Consider the following 16,427-nt stretch of genomic DNA (forward strand, 5'->3'; position numbering starts at 1 on the left):
GAGATATGGAGAGAACGGGCATTAACTTATACAGATCCATAACTATAACTCGTTTCATTACGGTTGTCGGTCATATAGACACAGCACATCCACAGCGGCCTCGCTGTGGATGTGCTGTGTCTTGCGACACTGCCTCTGACCCAGGGCAGTGGACAAGATGCAGGGACGACCCGTCATCCAGGAGGTGCCAAGATAAGAGGGAGGGTAGAGGGTGGAGGGGAGTAGAATATGTAGGGGATGGAATGGGTGGGAGTGGTTTCTGTACCTTTTTTTTGGCTACCTCCCTTGTAAGGGGGAAAAAGCCTTTGGTATATGTATATATGTATGTATGTATTCCGGTTGTCACCTCTCTCTTCCTTCTGGCTGTAGCCAGTCTATTCTATCCAACTCGTGGCGCAGTGGTAGAGTTCCTGGCTGCCACTACGGCGGTCCAGGTTCGAATCTCGCCCAGGGCCGAAATAATTTCAGTATCGCTGCGCTGTGGGTCGTTACTCCAACTCGTGGTCGGGGAGTTGTGTGTGTGTAAGATCACAGCGTTACCCATAGATCGGTCATATATGAGCTCTGAGCTCTCTTCCGGGATGGAAATAGCTGTCTATCGCGAGTCCAACACGTGATCCAAGACCATAATGAATACTGAATCTCGGTGTCAACTCCAGATGTGATGTCAACATTACACCATGATCACCATCGCCGTCAGTGTGGCTTTACTCTGAAAAACCAAGCCAACAATTGGCAATGCAGTCGGAAACCTTACTTACCAGCCATTCGCTGGTCCGGCCCCTTCGACGTTTCGGAACATCGGTTCGAATCTGGTGGTCATTAGTTCGAATAACCGCCGCTTGGTCACTCGTGGCGCCACCTTCGACACGTAGTGTTTACGTCTGCCACATTTGACTTACAACGGTTGTTTCTGTATTATCTCGGGTTACTGATACGTCACCCCTACATTTGCCATACAACCCAGCATTCTTTATCTTACATTTTCCCTGACCTTCAGGTTCGGGAAAACCCGCTATTTCGATACAGTTCTGGTCCCGAGACTGCCGGATGGCTCAATCTGCACTTATTTCTACCACATTCCCTCCTAACAACCAAACGCCTCTTAAAAAATAAGGAATTAGCGGTGAAATCACCGATATCGCCCTCTTGATTTACCGTCCCCTGAACTTGGCTTCTGTAGAGTCTCGACCCGAAGGTTTTTTTTCCCACATTTCCCCAACACAAACAAAACCAACCGAGGTCGGCCTCAAATGACGTACGGTGTGAACTCTGTGAAGGTCATTCTAAAAAAAAAAAAAAAAAAAAAAAAAAAAAAAAAAAACAACCAATCCCTGCCTTTTGCCCGGGCAGGCTCTCCTTTCCTTCCCCGCGCCTTCAAGAGCAGCATCGAGGCTGTGTGGCCGCGCGTTGTGGGCGGGGCTGGCGGGAGGAAGGGCGTGCCAGCCCCGCCCACAGTCTCCGCCCACCCGTACCAGCCCGACGCGAGATCTGCCTACGAATGGGAGTACGCGAGGCGGGAGCGGAGGAGATGGAAAGAAGGGGGAGAGAGATAAGGAGGAAAATGAGGAGAACAGTAGGAGGGCGAGGAGGAAAAGAAAGTGAACGAACGAAGGAGGGAACATGGAAAGATGACGAACTGCAAAAAAAAAAAAGCGCGAGACGAGTTGGCAACGACGGGAGGTGGGGAAAAAGAGGAGGAAACGTGAGGAGTAGAGAGATTAAAGAGACACTGGAAAAGGAGGTGGATGGGGAGAAAAAGAGGGAGGAAGCGGAGGAGGGAGGCGAAAAGGAAGAGGAGAAATATAATAAACCATTACTTCTGTCCCTGGGGACGGCATTGCGTCGAAGAGGTGGAGTCGGAGATGACAACAAAGGAGAGGTCTAAAGCGGAAAGGAGAGTGAGCAGATGGATGAAAATCGTCTTCAATCGTGAATGAATGATGCACAATAAAGGTAACAGTGTCTGAACGCTGAGGTTGGTTCTGTGTTCTAGATCCTGTACATACATATACCAAAGGCTTTTTCCCCCTACACGGGGGGTAGCCAAAAAGAAAAAGGCATAGAAACCACTCCCACCCATTCCATTTCCTATATATTCCACTCCCCTCCACCCTCCTCCCTCCCTCTTATCTTGGCACCTCCTGGATGATGGGTCATCCCTGCATCCTGTCCACTGCCCTGGGTCAGAAGCAGTGTCACAAGACACAGCACATCCACAGCAAGGCAGCTTCATAAATTCGGCGAACCCCCTCTCCATCCCCCCATGCAGAAAAGGAGAAGACGGGGAAAAATCCCTTCGGGCTGCGTCAATTTTTTTTCTCATACATACATACTTCCTCACCCCCCATCCCCCACCCACTCCCCCTCATGCATCACAGCATAGATCCTGTGCCACGTGAAAAAGCTGGAACTATACAGTATAATAGTTTCAGGTGGAAATCTGTTAGACTGTTTAATTGCACACCTAGAGATATACGAGATAAAACAGATTGCTCAGTGGATTCTTTCAAACATCAACTGGATATGTTCCTGTATAAATTAGAAGATGCCCCAGGTCGCCCAGATGGACAAAATTCCCTTCTGAAGGCTGCAGAAGCTTGGAGGTGGACACTATGTTTTGGCCTGGTGGAGTAAGGCTATCTACCAAACACCATCAAATCAAAATCAGATCAAATCACATCTGGCCCAAAGGGTTGTCACGACAGTTTCTAAAGTGTTGTCTGATTAAAACATGTTCAGTCATTAACCCATACGGGTTATTCTAGACCTGGTGGATTAGAGGAAAGGAGAGGATGGGAGGGGGTGGGAGGGTTGTCAATCTGAGAGGTAGATGTAAGGTCATTCACATAAATATCAAACATTATTGGAGCCAATACTGATCCTTGTGGAACTCCACTAATCACCTCTTCCCAAGTAGAACTCTTATCTCTGAGCACTACTCTCATTTTTTCTTCCATGCAAGAAGTCTTCCATCTATTTCAGTAGTTTACCTTGTATTCTTCCTATGGTTTCCAGTTTTCTTAATATTTTTGTGTGGTACTTTGTCAAAAGCTTTTTGTAGGTCTAGAAGATCACTATCAGCTCGTCCATCCCTTTCCTGTATCATATCTAGTAGTCTTGAGTAAAACCAGATCAAACTTGTGGCACATGATCTTCCCTGTCTAAATCCAAATTGTCTCAGATTTAGTATATTGTTCTCCAGATGTTTTATCCATGTACTTTTTATAACTTTTCACAAATTTTGACTACCATGCTTGTAAGAGAAACAGGTCTGTAATTTTTTGGGTCTTCCTTGTTTCTTACTTTATATGTTGGTATGACATTAGCAAGATATAGTACTTCCACAGCAGGATCTGGCAGCAAAAGCTAGTTTACCCCCACTGGTCCATTACATGCCAATTCTCCCTCCTCTCATCCACACAAGAATTTACAGAGCAGACAAGAAGAAATTCCTTTGGGCTACATCAATAATTTATCATCCATTCACAGCCATTCACCTCTCACACCAATCTCTTGCCTTCTCCCTTCCATACTCAACAGACATTCTTCCTTCAAGGCCCCTTTCATTCCATCCATCCATCCATCCCATTTTTAAACTTCTCTAGTTCAACCCCTACCTGTCCTAAATCCACACTGTTCCTCACCAATTACTCCCTCTGTTCTTCTAATCCTCTCAATCAAAACCCTCCCTTAAGCCTTCCCAACTACACTTAACAAACTGATCCCTCTGAAACTACTACACTCTACCCTCTCTTAAACAAACATTAAATTACCTCACTGCCAGTTCACCATCAATGTACATCCTTTTTTTTTTTATTTTTTTTTTTTACATTCTGTATGATACCCATCCAACCCAGGTGCTTTACCTGCTCTCATCATAACAACTGCCTTCACCTCATCTTTCCTTATTTCTCCTCCACTTTCCTCACTCATCACGGTCATTTTCTTAGCGCTACCCACTGCAACTACCTTTCCCTCCCTACCCTCTTTCACATTTAGCAATTCCCTAAAATACTCTGCCCATCTTCCTCTTATAGCCTTCTCTTCCATTATCATCTCTCCATCTGCACCTTTTACCTTTCCTTCTCTACTTGATTCGCCTCCACTTCCTCTCTTAATTTCTTTCCATGTTTGAAAATACCACTACTAATACATATGTAATTCACCACAATAACACTAACCACCAAATTGACTAGAATAAGGCTGAGGTACAGTATGTGAAGAAGATAACACAAGAAGGATGTGTATTGAAGAAGTAGTTATTTCAGGATTTCATACCATTGAACAGAGGTATATTTAACACTGCATCCCCAATAATTAATTTATTTCCTCTGGCAAAAACAGTTTCTGAAGGCCATCCATGAATTGTCCTGCCCATGTGACCTGCAATTCTTTCCTTGTCCCTACCCTTATCCCTTACTTGCCCCCTTCCAAGGATTTTATATAATTCAAACCTGTATATACCTAGATTAGCTTCACAACAACTGAGAAAATAGTAGTTTTATCTAAATAACATATTGTTGTGTACTGTATATAAATGATATATGCTTGGTACATACACATACCAAAGGCTTTTTCCCCCTTACATGGGGGGTAGCCAAAAAAGAAAAAAGGCATAGAAATCACTCCCACCCATTTTATTTCCCATATATTCCACTCCCCTCCACCCTCCTCCCTCCCTCCTATCTTGGCACCTCCTGTGGTGGGGGCAAAAGAATACTGCCACCAAGTATTTCCACTTGAGTTGTAAAAGGCGACAAAAAAGGGGCAGGGGATGGGATTAGGAGTCCTACTACCTGTAGCCCCAAAAGGGGACATTCCTAAAAAAGAAAGTATATGCTTGGTAATGGATATAAACATAAAACAGCACTAGCAAGAAAAGACTCTGTGCACATGATATGCAGACTTGTTTAATCCAATTGTTTGGATTATTTCTACTTGTAACTTTCTTCTCTCACATACATCTAAACTCATACACCAGTTTCTTCGATCTTTTGGTAAACTTCCATACAACCACAGGGAACTGATTGAAAACAGCTGAAAGCCATGTTTATTGTAATGTGATACTAAATCTAAAATGTAAAAAGAATTATACCTACAACCTGAAAATAAATTAACCTACATGGGATATTTTGAACAACATAGCTACTGCCTACTCGCATGGGCCAACAATCTTCCACAATTCATAAAACAACAACCATCCCTACTTTCTTGATGGTGTATTGGTCTAGTCACTCGGCACTGGTAATGTTGTTTTCGCCACATGAGTTCAAGTCCTCAGGTGTACTACATTTCAATTTCTGCATGTGCCTAGATGGCTTAGAATTAAAGTGCATTGTGGTTGATAAAAATGTATCTCTAATCACTGGGACCCATTCAGTGTTGTACAAATTTTTAAATTTGATCTTCTCTCTGCCAACCTCTGACACTGAGAGTTCTTGTTGGTTCCATCACTTTTCACCTGAAGTCACTCTGGATGTTTGTTCCTCCCCTTCTTAAAACAATGATACAAGCTCACATTCTCTCTTCCTTTTACATATCCAGACATTCCATCACTCCATTTCATATTCCCTTATATGACTCTCTTACTCAGTTCTTGACAATATATATTTGTTCTACCTCAATATCCTCTTTGCAGAAACCTTGCAGCCCCCCCCCCCCAAAAAAAAGTAAATAAATAAAATAAAAAAAAATAAAAATCAGTACTCACCTCTAAGTCACACTTGCGGAATTCTGGGTCATCCTCGTCCACTTCAAAGTAGAGTTCTGCTGCAGTGATTGACACTGTCCCAGGAACAACGAGCCCAGGGGCAATAAGGCGTGCTCGTGTACTCATATTGATGGCACCTGGTGTGGATGTAATACCAGACAATGAAGACCATGTATTATTACATTATGCATATATACCAAAGGCAATTTCTCCCTTATAAGAGGGGAATCCAAGTCTAAGCTTACCTTAATATACAATTAAAATCCATTGAATCATCTCTCCCATCTCATACATACATATACCAATGGCTTTTTCCTCCTTACAAGGGAGGTAGCCAGAGTCAAAAGGCATAATTCCACTCCCACCCATTTCATTCCCACATACTCCCATTCACAACCCCTCCCTCTGTCTTTTCTTGGCTCCTTCTGGATGATGGGTCATCCCTGCATCTCGCCCACTGCCCTGGGTCAGAAGCAATGCAGCAAGAAACAGCTTTTCCATAGCAAGGTTAATTAATATAATTGGCAACTCCCCTCCCTGTCCCCCATCCAGAAAAATAGAAGATGGGGAGAAATTCTTTCAGGCTGTATGTAATATGAGAAATATCACAAAGACAATGAGGAAATCTCTGCAAGTAACATGAGAAATATGAACCAAAGTATAGCTCCACAAATTTAATAAAAAAAATTCATAAATTATATTATCAGTATCTTACGGTTCCATGATACCAATGAATGTTTCCATGATAGCCTATTTTTAGTCATGGATACTGATCATTTACATTAAGTTCATCTTCAATCCAGAGAAAAGCTTACATTCATTGAAGAATGCATCACACTAAGTGCATACTTACATATACCAAGGCTTTTTCCCCCTTACAAGGGAGGGAGCCAAAAAGAAAAAGGCATAAAACCATTCCCACCCATTCCATCCCTAAATACACTCCACCCTCCCTCTTATCTTAGCACCTCCTGGATGACAGGTCATCCCTGCACGCTAAGTAAATCTAGAAAATCAGTATAATGATAAAAAAGAAAATACATACATACATATACCAACAGCGTTTTCCCCCCTTACAAGGGAGGTGCCCAAAGTCGAAGGCATATATTCAACCCCCAATTCTCCACTCACATTCACCACCCCTCCTTTCCTTTTTTCTTGGCTCCTCCTGGATGACGGCTCACCCTTGCATCTAGCCCACTGTCCTGTGTCACAAGCAATATAGCAAGACACAGCACATCCACAGCAAGTCCAATTCATTTCATCAGTGACCCTTCTCTCCATCCCCTCATGCAGAAAAAGAGAAGATGGGGAGAAATCCCTTTGGGTTCCGTCAAATTATCATTCATACATACTCCTTCATGCCTCCCATCACCCACCCATGCATCACAGCATCATCCATACACGACCATTCTCCACTCAACCCTATCTTCTGTCTTCTTCCTTCCTTCCTCAACAAACATTCCCCTCTTTCCTAATGTCCCTTTTACTAACTCATTCTTTCTGTGTGTCTAAACCATACTAATACTCTTTCATCAACCCTATCTTCCAACTCCACCCCCACTCTCCTCCTCACCTCCTCATTTCTCACACTATCCAGCCTAGTAACCCCTATCATGCTTCTGGGGCATTTCATCTCAAATACATTTAAACTCTTCCTCTTTTATGTTCCATGTTTCTGCCCCATACAGTGCTGTTGGTACAATCATGGGACACCATGAGCATAGCTCCCCTTCCTGAAGACACAACTACATAAATACAATCTTCTCTTAGCATCCATTCCCAAATGTCTATTTCTCATTACACTTTTTAATCCACCAAGGCTTCTCTCAATCTACATTCTACCTCTACCTCCACTCCTCCCTTTCCTGCCACATTCACACCCAAGTATCTAAAGATATCCACTTCCTCCATCTCTTTCCCTTAATACTCACTTCCAATTTGCTGCCATCCTCTCCCCTTGTATATCTCATCACCTTACTTTTACTCACATTCACCTTCAACTTCTTTCTTTTGCACACATTCTCAAACTCTGTCACTAACTTCCTTAATCCCTCCTATGATCCTGCTAAAAGCAGTGTCGTCAGCAAACAACAACTGGCTTCCCTCCCATTTTTCTCCATTTTCTTTGACCATCTCCAGTCCTTGGCTCATTACACCATCCCATCCATGAAAAAACTGAATAGCCAAGGCAACATAACATATCCCTGGATAAGTCCCACCTTTACCTCAAACCACTCAGTGTCTCTATTTCTAATTGTAACACAGGCTCTACTACTCTTGTGAAAACTCTTGGCTGATTTTAACAGCTCTCCTCCTATCCCATATATTTGCAGTACCTCCCAGTGTTTTCCTGTCTACCCTGTCATAAGCCTTTTCTAAATTCATACATACATACATATACTAAAGGCCTTTTCCCCCTTATATGGGAGGTAGCCAAAAAACAAAGGCATAGAAACCACTCCCACCCATTCCATCCCCTACATTACCCACTCCCCTCTACCCTCTTTCCTCCCTCTTATCTTTGCACCTCCTGGATGACAAGTCATCCCTGCATCTTATCCACTGCCCTGCATCAGAGGCAGTGTCATAAGACACAGCACATCCACAGCAAGGCCGCTTCATTAAATCGGCAATCCCCTCTCTCCCTCATGCAGAAAAGGAGAAGACAGGGAGAAATCCCTTCACGCTGGATCAATCTATTTCTCACACATACTCCCTCACCCCCCCATCCCCCACCCACACCCCCTCATGCATCACAGCATCATCCATACACAACCATTCTCTACTCACCCCTATCTTCTGTCCTCTCCCATCCTTCCTCAACAGACATTCCCCTCTTTCCCAATGCCCCTTTTACCCTATCCATCCATCTCATCCTCATGTTCACTCCTTCCACCTCTGCCTTCCACACACCTTTTACTAGTCTTTCTTCACTCATTCTTTCCATGTGTCCAAACCATCCCAATACTCTTTCATCAACCCTATCTCTCAACTCCCTTTCCACCCTTGTTCTCCTCCTTACCTCCTCATTTCTCACTCTATCTAGCCTAGTAACCCCTATCATACTTCTCCAAATTCATAAAGGCCCAAAAAACATCCTAAAGATTTCTCATATCTGCCTTACCACAAAAATCTGATCCAACCCCAACCTTTCCTAAACCCACAGTTCCTCACCAATTACTCCCTCTGTTGTTCTAATCCTCTCAATCAAAACCCTCCCATAAGCCTTCCCAACTACCCTCAACAAAATGATATCTCTGAAACTACTACATTCACACTTGTCCCCTTTTGTAAAGCAGAAATATACAGGCACTCCTCCAGTCCTCTGGCATTCTACCCTTTTTTAGACAAACATTAAACATCCTCACCAGCCAGTCCACCATCACTGTACCCCCCTTTTTTAGACACTCCACATGACAACCATCTAACCCAGGTGCCTTACTTGCTTTCATCATTTTAATAATAATAAAAAATAAATAAATAAATAAAATAAATAAAAATAGACACATAATGTAATGAAGAATACGGTATATAGATGAATGACATAAACAATGTAAATCAAGTTAAACCTTCTGGATACAGACTACCATATCAATTTTGTTGAAAGCAAGATGACTGAAGACACCACCAAAAACAAAAACATTATCATCATAACAATTGTCATTCCTCAGGTACAAATGACAATGACTGCACAGCCACCAACAAAGGTGGCAAAATGTTGATAAATGAACTTTGTCAATCCTTACACACATTAAGATCACCCCGTTGCCATCTTTCAAAACAAAAAGGGCAGGATCTCTCTGAGTCTGGTCTGGCAAAGCAACAATGATCTTGTTGGCGGCTGTACAAATGGAGGAGGAAGAGGAGAAGGAGAAAGATGGATTGAGGATAAAAACAAGGAGGAAGACAAGATGAGGAGGTGGACAATGAGGAAGATGAGGTGGAAGAGGATACAGAAAAGGATAAAGACAAGAACACGAAAGAAAAGGAGGATTAATGGGACAAGGTTGAAAAGTAAGCAGAGGATGATGAAGAGGATAAGGAGAACCAGGAGGAGAATGAGGAGGAAAAAGATGCAGAGAAGTAGGAAGACATGAAAAGGAAGAAAAAAAACGAGGATGAGCAGTACAAGGAGGAAAAGGAGAGCAAAGGAGGAGGAGGAGGAGGAGGAGGAGGAGGAGGAGGAGGAGGAGAGGAGGAGGCGGAGAAAGATGAGAACGAGGAGGAAAAGATGCAGAGAAGTAGGAAGACATGAAAAGGAAGAAAGAAAAGGAGGATGAGCAGTACAGGGATGAAAAGGAGAGGAAAAGGAGAGCAAAGGAGGAGGAGGAGGAGAAGAGAGATGAGAATGAGGAGGAAAAGATGCAGAGAAGTAGGAAGACATGAAAAGCAAGAGAGAAAAGGAGGGTGAGTAGCTCAAGGAGGAAAATAGAGAGCAAAGGAGGAGGAGGAGGAGGAGGAGGAGGAGAAGAGAGATGAGAATGAGGAGGAAAAAGATGCAGAGAAGTAGGAAGACATGAAAAGCAAGAGCAAAAAGGAGGCTGAGTAGCTCAAGGACGAAAATAGAGAGCAAAGGAGGAGGAGGAGGAGGAGGAGGAGGAGGAGAAGAAAGATGAGAATGAGGAGGAAAAAGATGCAGAGAAGTAGGAAGACAACAAAAGCAAGAGAGAAAAGGAGGGTGAGTAGCTCAAGGAGGAAAATAGAGAGCAAAGGAGGAGGAGGAGGAGGAGGAGGAGGAGGAGGAGGAGGAGGAGGAGGAGGAGGAGGAAAAAGATGCAGAGAAGTAGGAAGACACGAAAAGCAAGAGTGAAAAGGAGGCTGAGTAGCTCAAGGATGAAAATAGAGAGCAAAGGAGGAGGAGGAGGAAGAGGAGGAAGAGATGAAGAAAAATAAGACAAGAACAAAGATGATACAGAGGGAAAAGGAGAGAAGTGGAGGAAGAGGAAGAGGAGGAAGAGGAAGAGGAAGAGGAGGAAGAGGAAGAGGAAGAGGAGGAAGATGAGGATGAAGAAGATGAGGTGGTAATAGCATCACTGTTCTTCACCCTTACATTAGAAACCTTGTCATGAAATCCTGATATGTCAAATAATTCACCATTCCTACCTATTCTTGTGCAAGAACACGATTCAGGCATTTATTATTTCCATACTGTCAAACCAACTTTTTTCTCAACTAACCCTTTTATCCCGATCACAATTTCTGACGGGAGCTCGCACTGAATAATCGAGGTAACTTTTTTTTCACCTTTGTTTCTTGCTTTAGCATGTAATATTCATTTATACTTGCATGACAGTATTTTTACATACAGCATTTATGGTATATGCTCGCGGAGACTTTCACCGTCATTTATTCATAATCGTTCTTTTCCCGAGTTGGTTCTTACCAGTAACATCTGTATCAAGATCACGATCATCTGTGGCAAGTTCCGAATCATCCAGAAGATCTGGTGACTGGAGTGGCTGCTGCTGAGAGCGACGCTGTGCTGCGAGTTGGGCATGAAAATCTTCACGAGCCTAAAAAAGAAAAATATTTCATTCTGGCAAAAATGGTGGGCTTTGTTTAAAATTCCACATTTACTAAATTCAGCATCTAATTAAAAAATCATGTGCCCAGGTATAGAGATAAATGCAAAGAATAAAGCTACAAATAAAAAAGTCAGCATACAGCTCAAAGATTACTCCAATGAACATCAATTATAATATGGCTTTCTGTTTTCAGCTTGGTTCCACCATTTCAAATTAACAATCTAAACGCTTCTTAAAAAAAGAGAAAAAAATTTAGTATCAACAAGTCAAAAAGAGTCAAATCATGTTATTTTCAACTACATTGGCTCTTCTCAATCCCGATGCAACAGCCTCTCCAGAAAAAAGTTTTGAAGACACATAAGCAGTTCATTGATCCAAAATATGTTCAAGTGACTTGAACTCTTACCTCCAACTACAAAGAACACTGTAGTTTCAACCCTTCAACTTTAAAAACAACTCAAAAAATATTTTAATTCAGTGAGGAGTAGTGTTGCACATAATATCTAATTTCACTAATGCCAAACAATGTTATTTAATCGAGAGAAACATTTATTCCATGTTGGATTACAAAAAGTTTTGATCAGCCAGTTCATGAGTGTCACTATACTTGGGAATTTTATTTCTGTTCCTGCCAGATGAGTTTATTTTGCTGGGAGAAACATCCACTCTTTAACAAGTTTGTATACAAACAAATCAAGGATTGGTGGTGTAACTAGAAGAATACAGGTTTGAGTCCTATGCATCTCTCACATTCCTATTAGTGATTGGTACTTGGCTCAACAGTCCAAACACAGAGGGCAAGGTTGATGGTTTAAGCCATCAACTTTGGTATATGTAATGCTTCTCATATTCTTCAAAACCTGCCAATGTTAAATCTAACCTGAAAAATTATAGGCATCTATGTTGCTTAGTATAACCTGGAGCCCTCTAGTAGCATGCAACACATCCCCAACATTGGAGTGACACTCAGCCAAGAAAGGATGAGAGGGAGATCTTGCTATGATGAAGGAATAGCCATCAGCACTAGGAGCATCATATCTCTCCAAGTAAGCTCCTTCACCAGAGCAGTCCCCAAGCTCTTCAATAGTCTCCCCCAACTACCTGAAGAACACCACATCCTGTACAGTGGAAGTATTCAAAAGACAGCTGGATGCCTTCCTACAAGTTATCAAAGACACACCTCCCACACCATACTAGAGCAATACGTGGCCTCACTACAACAAGTTGACATATCATATACTACTTTACTGGAGGCAACACAGAAAGGGAGGAAGCAGCAGCAGCTGAGGCATATTTGCCGAGATCTCCATAATGTAACGTAACACACAAACACACACACACATATATATATATATATATATATATATATATACACATACATATACCAAGGGCTTTTCCCTTTACATGGGGGGTACCCAAAGTCAAAAGGCATCCACTCCCTTCAGCTGAATATAATCTGGTTGCAACCAATAAGTTCAAAATAATATTTGAGACAATTCATTATCACTCTGTGACTTTCAAGTTCAGAATGTGGGATCTATTTTAGTTGAGCTCAATCTAATACTTACCCTACAACTTCATACAAGCTATGTCCAAAACACTACTACATATACAACCCATAAAAAATGTTGTCTTTAGTATCATCATTTTGCAGTACCTCATTATAAGGCTACCATCACTACTCTTTTCAAATGGCATCATTCTAGTCCCATAATTACTATTAAACTGAGGTTAAACCTGTATCAATAAACTACACAATTATATCAACAGACCTCATTACTACAGGAAAGATGATTAATATATTGCACAGGCGATAAATACCTGAAGAATGGCGTCTTCTGGAGCTCCATGTTCAATGGCAGCCTTAAGTGTGGCCTCAGGATGAGAGGACCCAAGGGGATTGGGAACAAATCGTTTCCTCCGTCTTGAATCATCTTCCCAAGAATCCAACTTCCAGAACTGTGGTGGACTACTGCTGAAAAAGTATAAGGAAGTTCACATTCATGGTCTAGCTAAGTTTGACAACTTTATCCCCTTTTTTTTTTTTTCCTTTCTTTCTTCCACCTATGACAGATCTGGACTATTGACTGCATGGTGACAGGTAGTCAGTACTTAAGAGACTGTATTTGACGTGTCCCAATGGACCAGACCCACACATTATTTTCTATGTTAAAGTGAAATCTCTTTTCATAAAAGAATGATATAATAAAATGCTTTCGTCCCAGTGCAGTCTCTCCTTTATATTCCCTCAGACCTTCCTTTTACCACTTTTATGATTCCACCTCTTCTTGATTCCCATGTTCAATGGGAATGAATTCTGTCACCATGTTGTAATGTATATCATAAGAGGTGACTAAATGGGACAGAGTGAGGGGGTCACAGATCCTCCCCGTTCTATTTTCCTACAATAAAAAAAAATCAAGGCATATGAGGGACTGGGAGGGGGACTCCTGACAGAACCCTTGAAATTGGGTCAGTTAATGTTCATGGATAAGGTACAGATGAGAGTAAATGGGAAGTGATTGAGAGTATTTTTGTAAGAAGGAAGATGGATATATTAGCATTGAATAAAATGAAATTGAAAGGAAGGGTTGCATTTGAGTTTAGAGTGTGGTGGGGAGGTTGTCAGGTGTAATAATTGGGTATGGGAGGGAAGAAACAGTACAGGCATTAAGTCACAAGATAGAAAAGTGAATGGTGGAGTGAAAGTAAGTGTTTCTGAGGATGTGGGCAAGTGTGAAATTAGGATGGGAGATAGGGACTTTTGTGAGTGCATACAATGAGTACATACAAATAAAGATTGAGGAATATTAAGAGGATAGTGAGGCTATTTTGAATAAATTATGTAATTGTATAGGGAATTTTGGGAAGAATGCAAATGTGCTGGTGTTTTGGGACTTCAATGCTAGTAAGAGCCAACATATGGAATAATAGGGAAATTCATGATGCTTTCCTTTTCACTAGAGGATCTCCAGTTCCCCCACTCCATCCCATATAGTTGCCTTTTACAACACATATAAGGAATATAGCAGTTTTCTCTCCTTAACCACAATCTCCACCCCACCACAGGGGAAACAGGAAGTAGTTGCTAAAGTAGTAAAAGACAAATTCAAGGGAACAACATAAAAAGGGACAGCAGTTGTACAAAAATATCATCATTCCTTTAACACCTTTACTTTGTCATGCCACAATCATGTAATTTTCCTATATGCTCCGTCAGGCCATGATCATGGCTCAGTTCAAACTTCCTGGTTCATTAGAGTCTGATTTATTTGTTTACACAAGCCCATATCTCTTGCATCAAGAGCTACAATTGGCTCATCATTTCTGCCCTCTTGAAACAATAACCAATCAGTGGCTGCTTTATAATTGCTGTTTGAAGAGAGGCAGTTTGGTGAGCCAATTCTTCACGAGTGCATTGTGTTACATTGACAGCAACTTTACCACGTTTTCAGTGTTTAAAAGTACATACATACATATACCAAAGCTTTTTCCCCTTTACAAGAGAGGTAGCCAAAAAGAAAAAGGCATAAAAACCATTCCCACCCATTCCATCCCTACTACTCTCCACCTGTTGTGGTCTGTTGGGACACCCCAAAACAGGCTGGGGTGTTGGCTGTAAGTTACCATGCAATCAATATTCCCAAACAGGGTCAGTAGGGTCAATCATACCTTCTTTAACCCCTTCCATATGTTAGTGACTTGCTGCCCCAGCATAAGAAAAAAAATTAATAAAATTTTGTTTAATCCCATTGTGAAAGAAACAATGGGATTACAGGACAAAGGAGTGATTGATATGATTTACCCATTCTGTACTACAAGGTCTTTGTGATATTCTATTCAGCTTAATCCATCCAAAACTTTATGTAACCCTTTGACTCTGATGGGGTCAATTACATGAAATGATCTACCAATGCGCCAAACAAAACCTCTAATACTTTTTAATTCTACATACAACTGTAATTTCCTTTAAGTATATATGTGTAAGTTCACTTACCTTTTATTAAGTGCATGGAGAGCCATTCCCCAAGCACCATGTTTGTTGGCCAATATATTTGTAATTTTGTCTAATATTCTAGCTGCCACCACATTGTCCCTCCGTCTTGCAGCTGTGATTAAGTGGTCACACATCTTCTCTTCTTCTCGTCTTTCTAGTACAGTTGTGGCACACATAGACTGTGGAAAAGATATATGAATAAAGTGATATCTGGCAAAAAATATTTAAATAAATACATACATACATAGTTACATATATAAATACATACATACATAGTTACATATATAAGTACATACATATACCAAGGCTTTTTCCCCCTTCCAAGGGAGGTAGCCAAAAAGGGAAAGGCATAAAAACACTCCCACCCATTTCATCCCTAAATACACTCCACACCCCTCCCTCTCATCTGAGCACCTCCTGGATGACGGGTCATCCATACATACATACATACATACATACATACAAGAAAGATTAGTAAATGAGGTGTGGAAGGATGAGGTGGAAGGAGTAAACATAAAGGGGTGACCAAGATGGATAGGGGTGAATGGAGAATGGTTGTGTATGGATGATGCTGTAATGCATGGGAGTGGGTGGGAGATGGGGGCATGAGGGAGTATGGATGGATGATATTTTGATGCAGTCTGATGGGATTTTTCCCTGTCTTCTCTTTTTCTGCATGAGGGGATGGAGAGGGGGGGGGTCGCTGATTAAATGAAGTGGCCTTGCTGTGGATATGCTGTGTTTTACTACACTGTTTGTGACCCAGGATAGTGGACAAGATGCAGGGATGACCTGTCATCCAGGAGGAGCCAGGATAGGAGGGAGGGAGGGGGTGAATGGTAGTGGAGTATGTGGGGATGGAATGGGTGGGATGGAATTTATGCCTTTGTTTTTTGGCTACCTCCCTTGTAAGAAGGAAATAGCCATTGGTATATGTATGTACATACATATACTAATGGCTTTCCCTCCCTTACAATAAGGGTAGCCAAAGTCAAAAGGGAAAAAGCCCTTGGTATATGTATATCAATAATAATACATACACACATATATCAAGGGCTTTTTCCCCCTTACAAGGGAGGTACACAAAGTGAAAGGCATAAATCCACTCCCACCCATTTCACCCCCACATACACCATTCCCATTCACCACCCCTCCCTCTCTCTTTTCTTGGCTCCTCCTGGATGACAGG

At 41.9% G+C, this 16,427-nt stretch overlaps 1 protein-coding gene across 1 annotated transcript in view; it reads right to left on the minus strand.

Annotated features, from left to right (window-relative positions):
- Positions 1-673: 673 nt before the first annotated feature.
- The window catches only part of LOC143039041 (neurobeachin-like), a 668,097-nt gene continuing 652,343 nt past the window's right edge, over positions 674-16,427 (minus strand). Inside the window, exons 38-43 of the mRNA XM_076208892.1 lie at positions 15,239-15,417; positions 13,063-13,216; positions 11,100-11,229; positions 5,714-5,850; positions 903-1,043; positions 674-712 (exon numbers count right to left, since the gene is read on the minus strand). Of these exons, the coding sequence (XP_076065007.1) occupies positions 674-712; positions 903-1,043; positions 5,714-5,850; positions 11,100-11,229; positions 13,063-13,216; positions 15,239-15,417 (780 nt within the window). The remainder of the gene's footprint in view (positions 713-902; positions 1,044-5,713; positions 5,851-11,099; positions 11,230-13,062; positions 13,217-15,238; positions 15,418-16,427) is intronic.

Source organism: Oratosquilla oratoria, chromosome 25, assembly GCF_046742065.1.
Source record: "Oratosquilla oratoria isolate Oo_2021 chromosome 25, ASM4674206v1, whole genome shotgun sequence".
NCBI lineage: Eukaryota > Metazoa > Arthropoda > Malacostraca > Stomatopoda > Squillidae > Oratosquilla > Oratosquilla oratoria.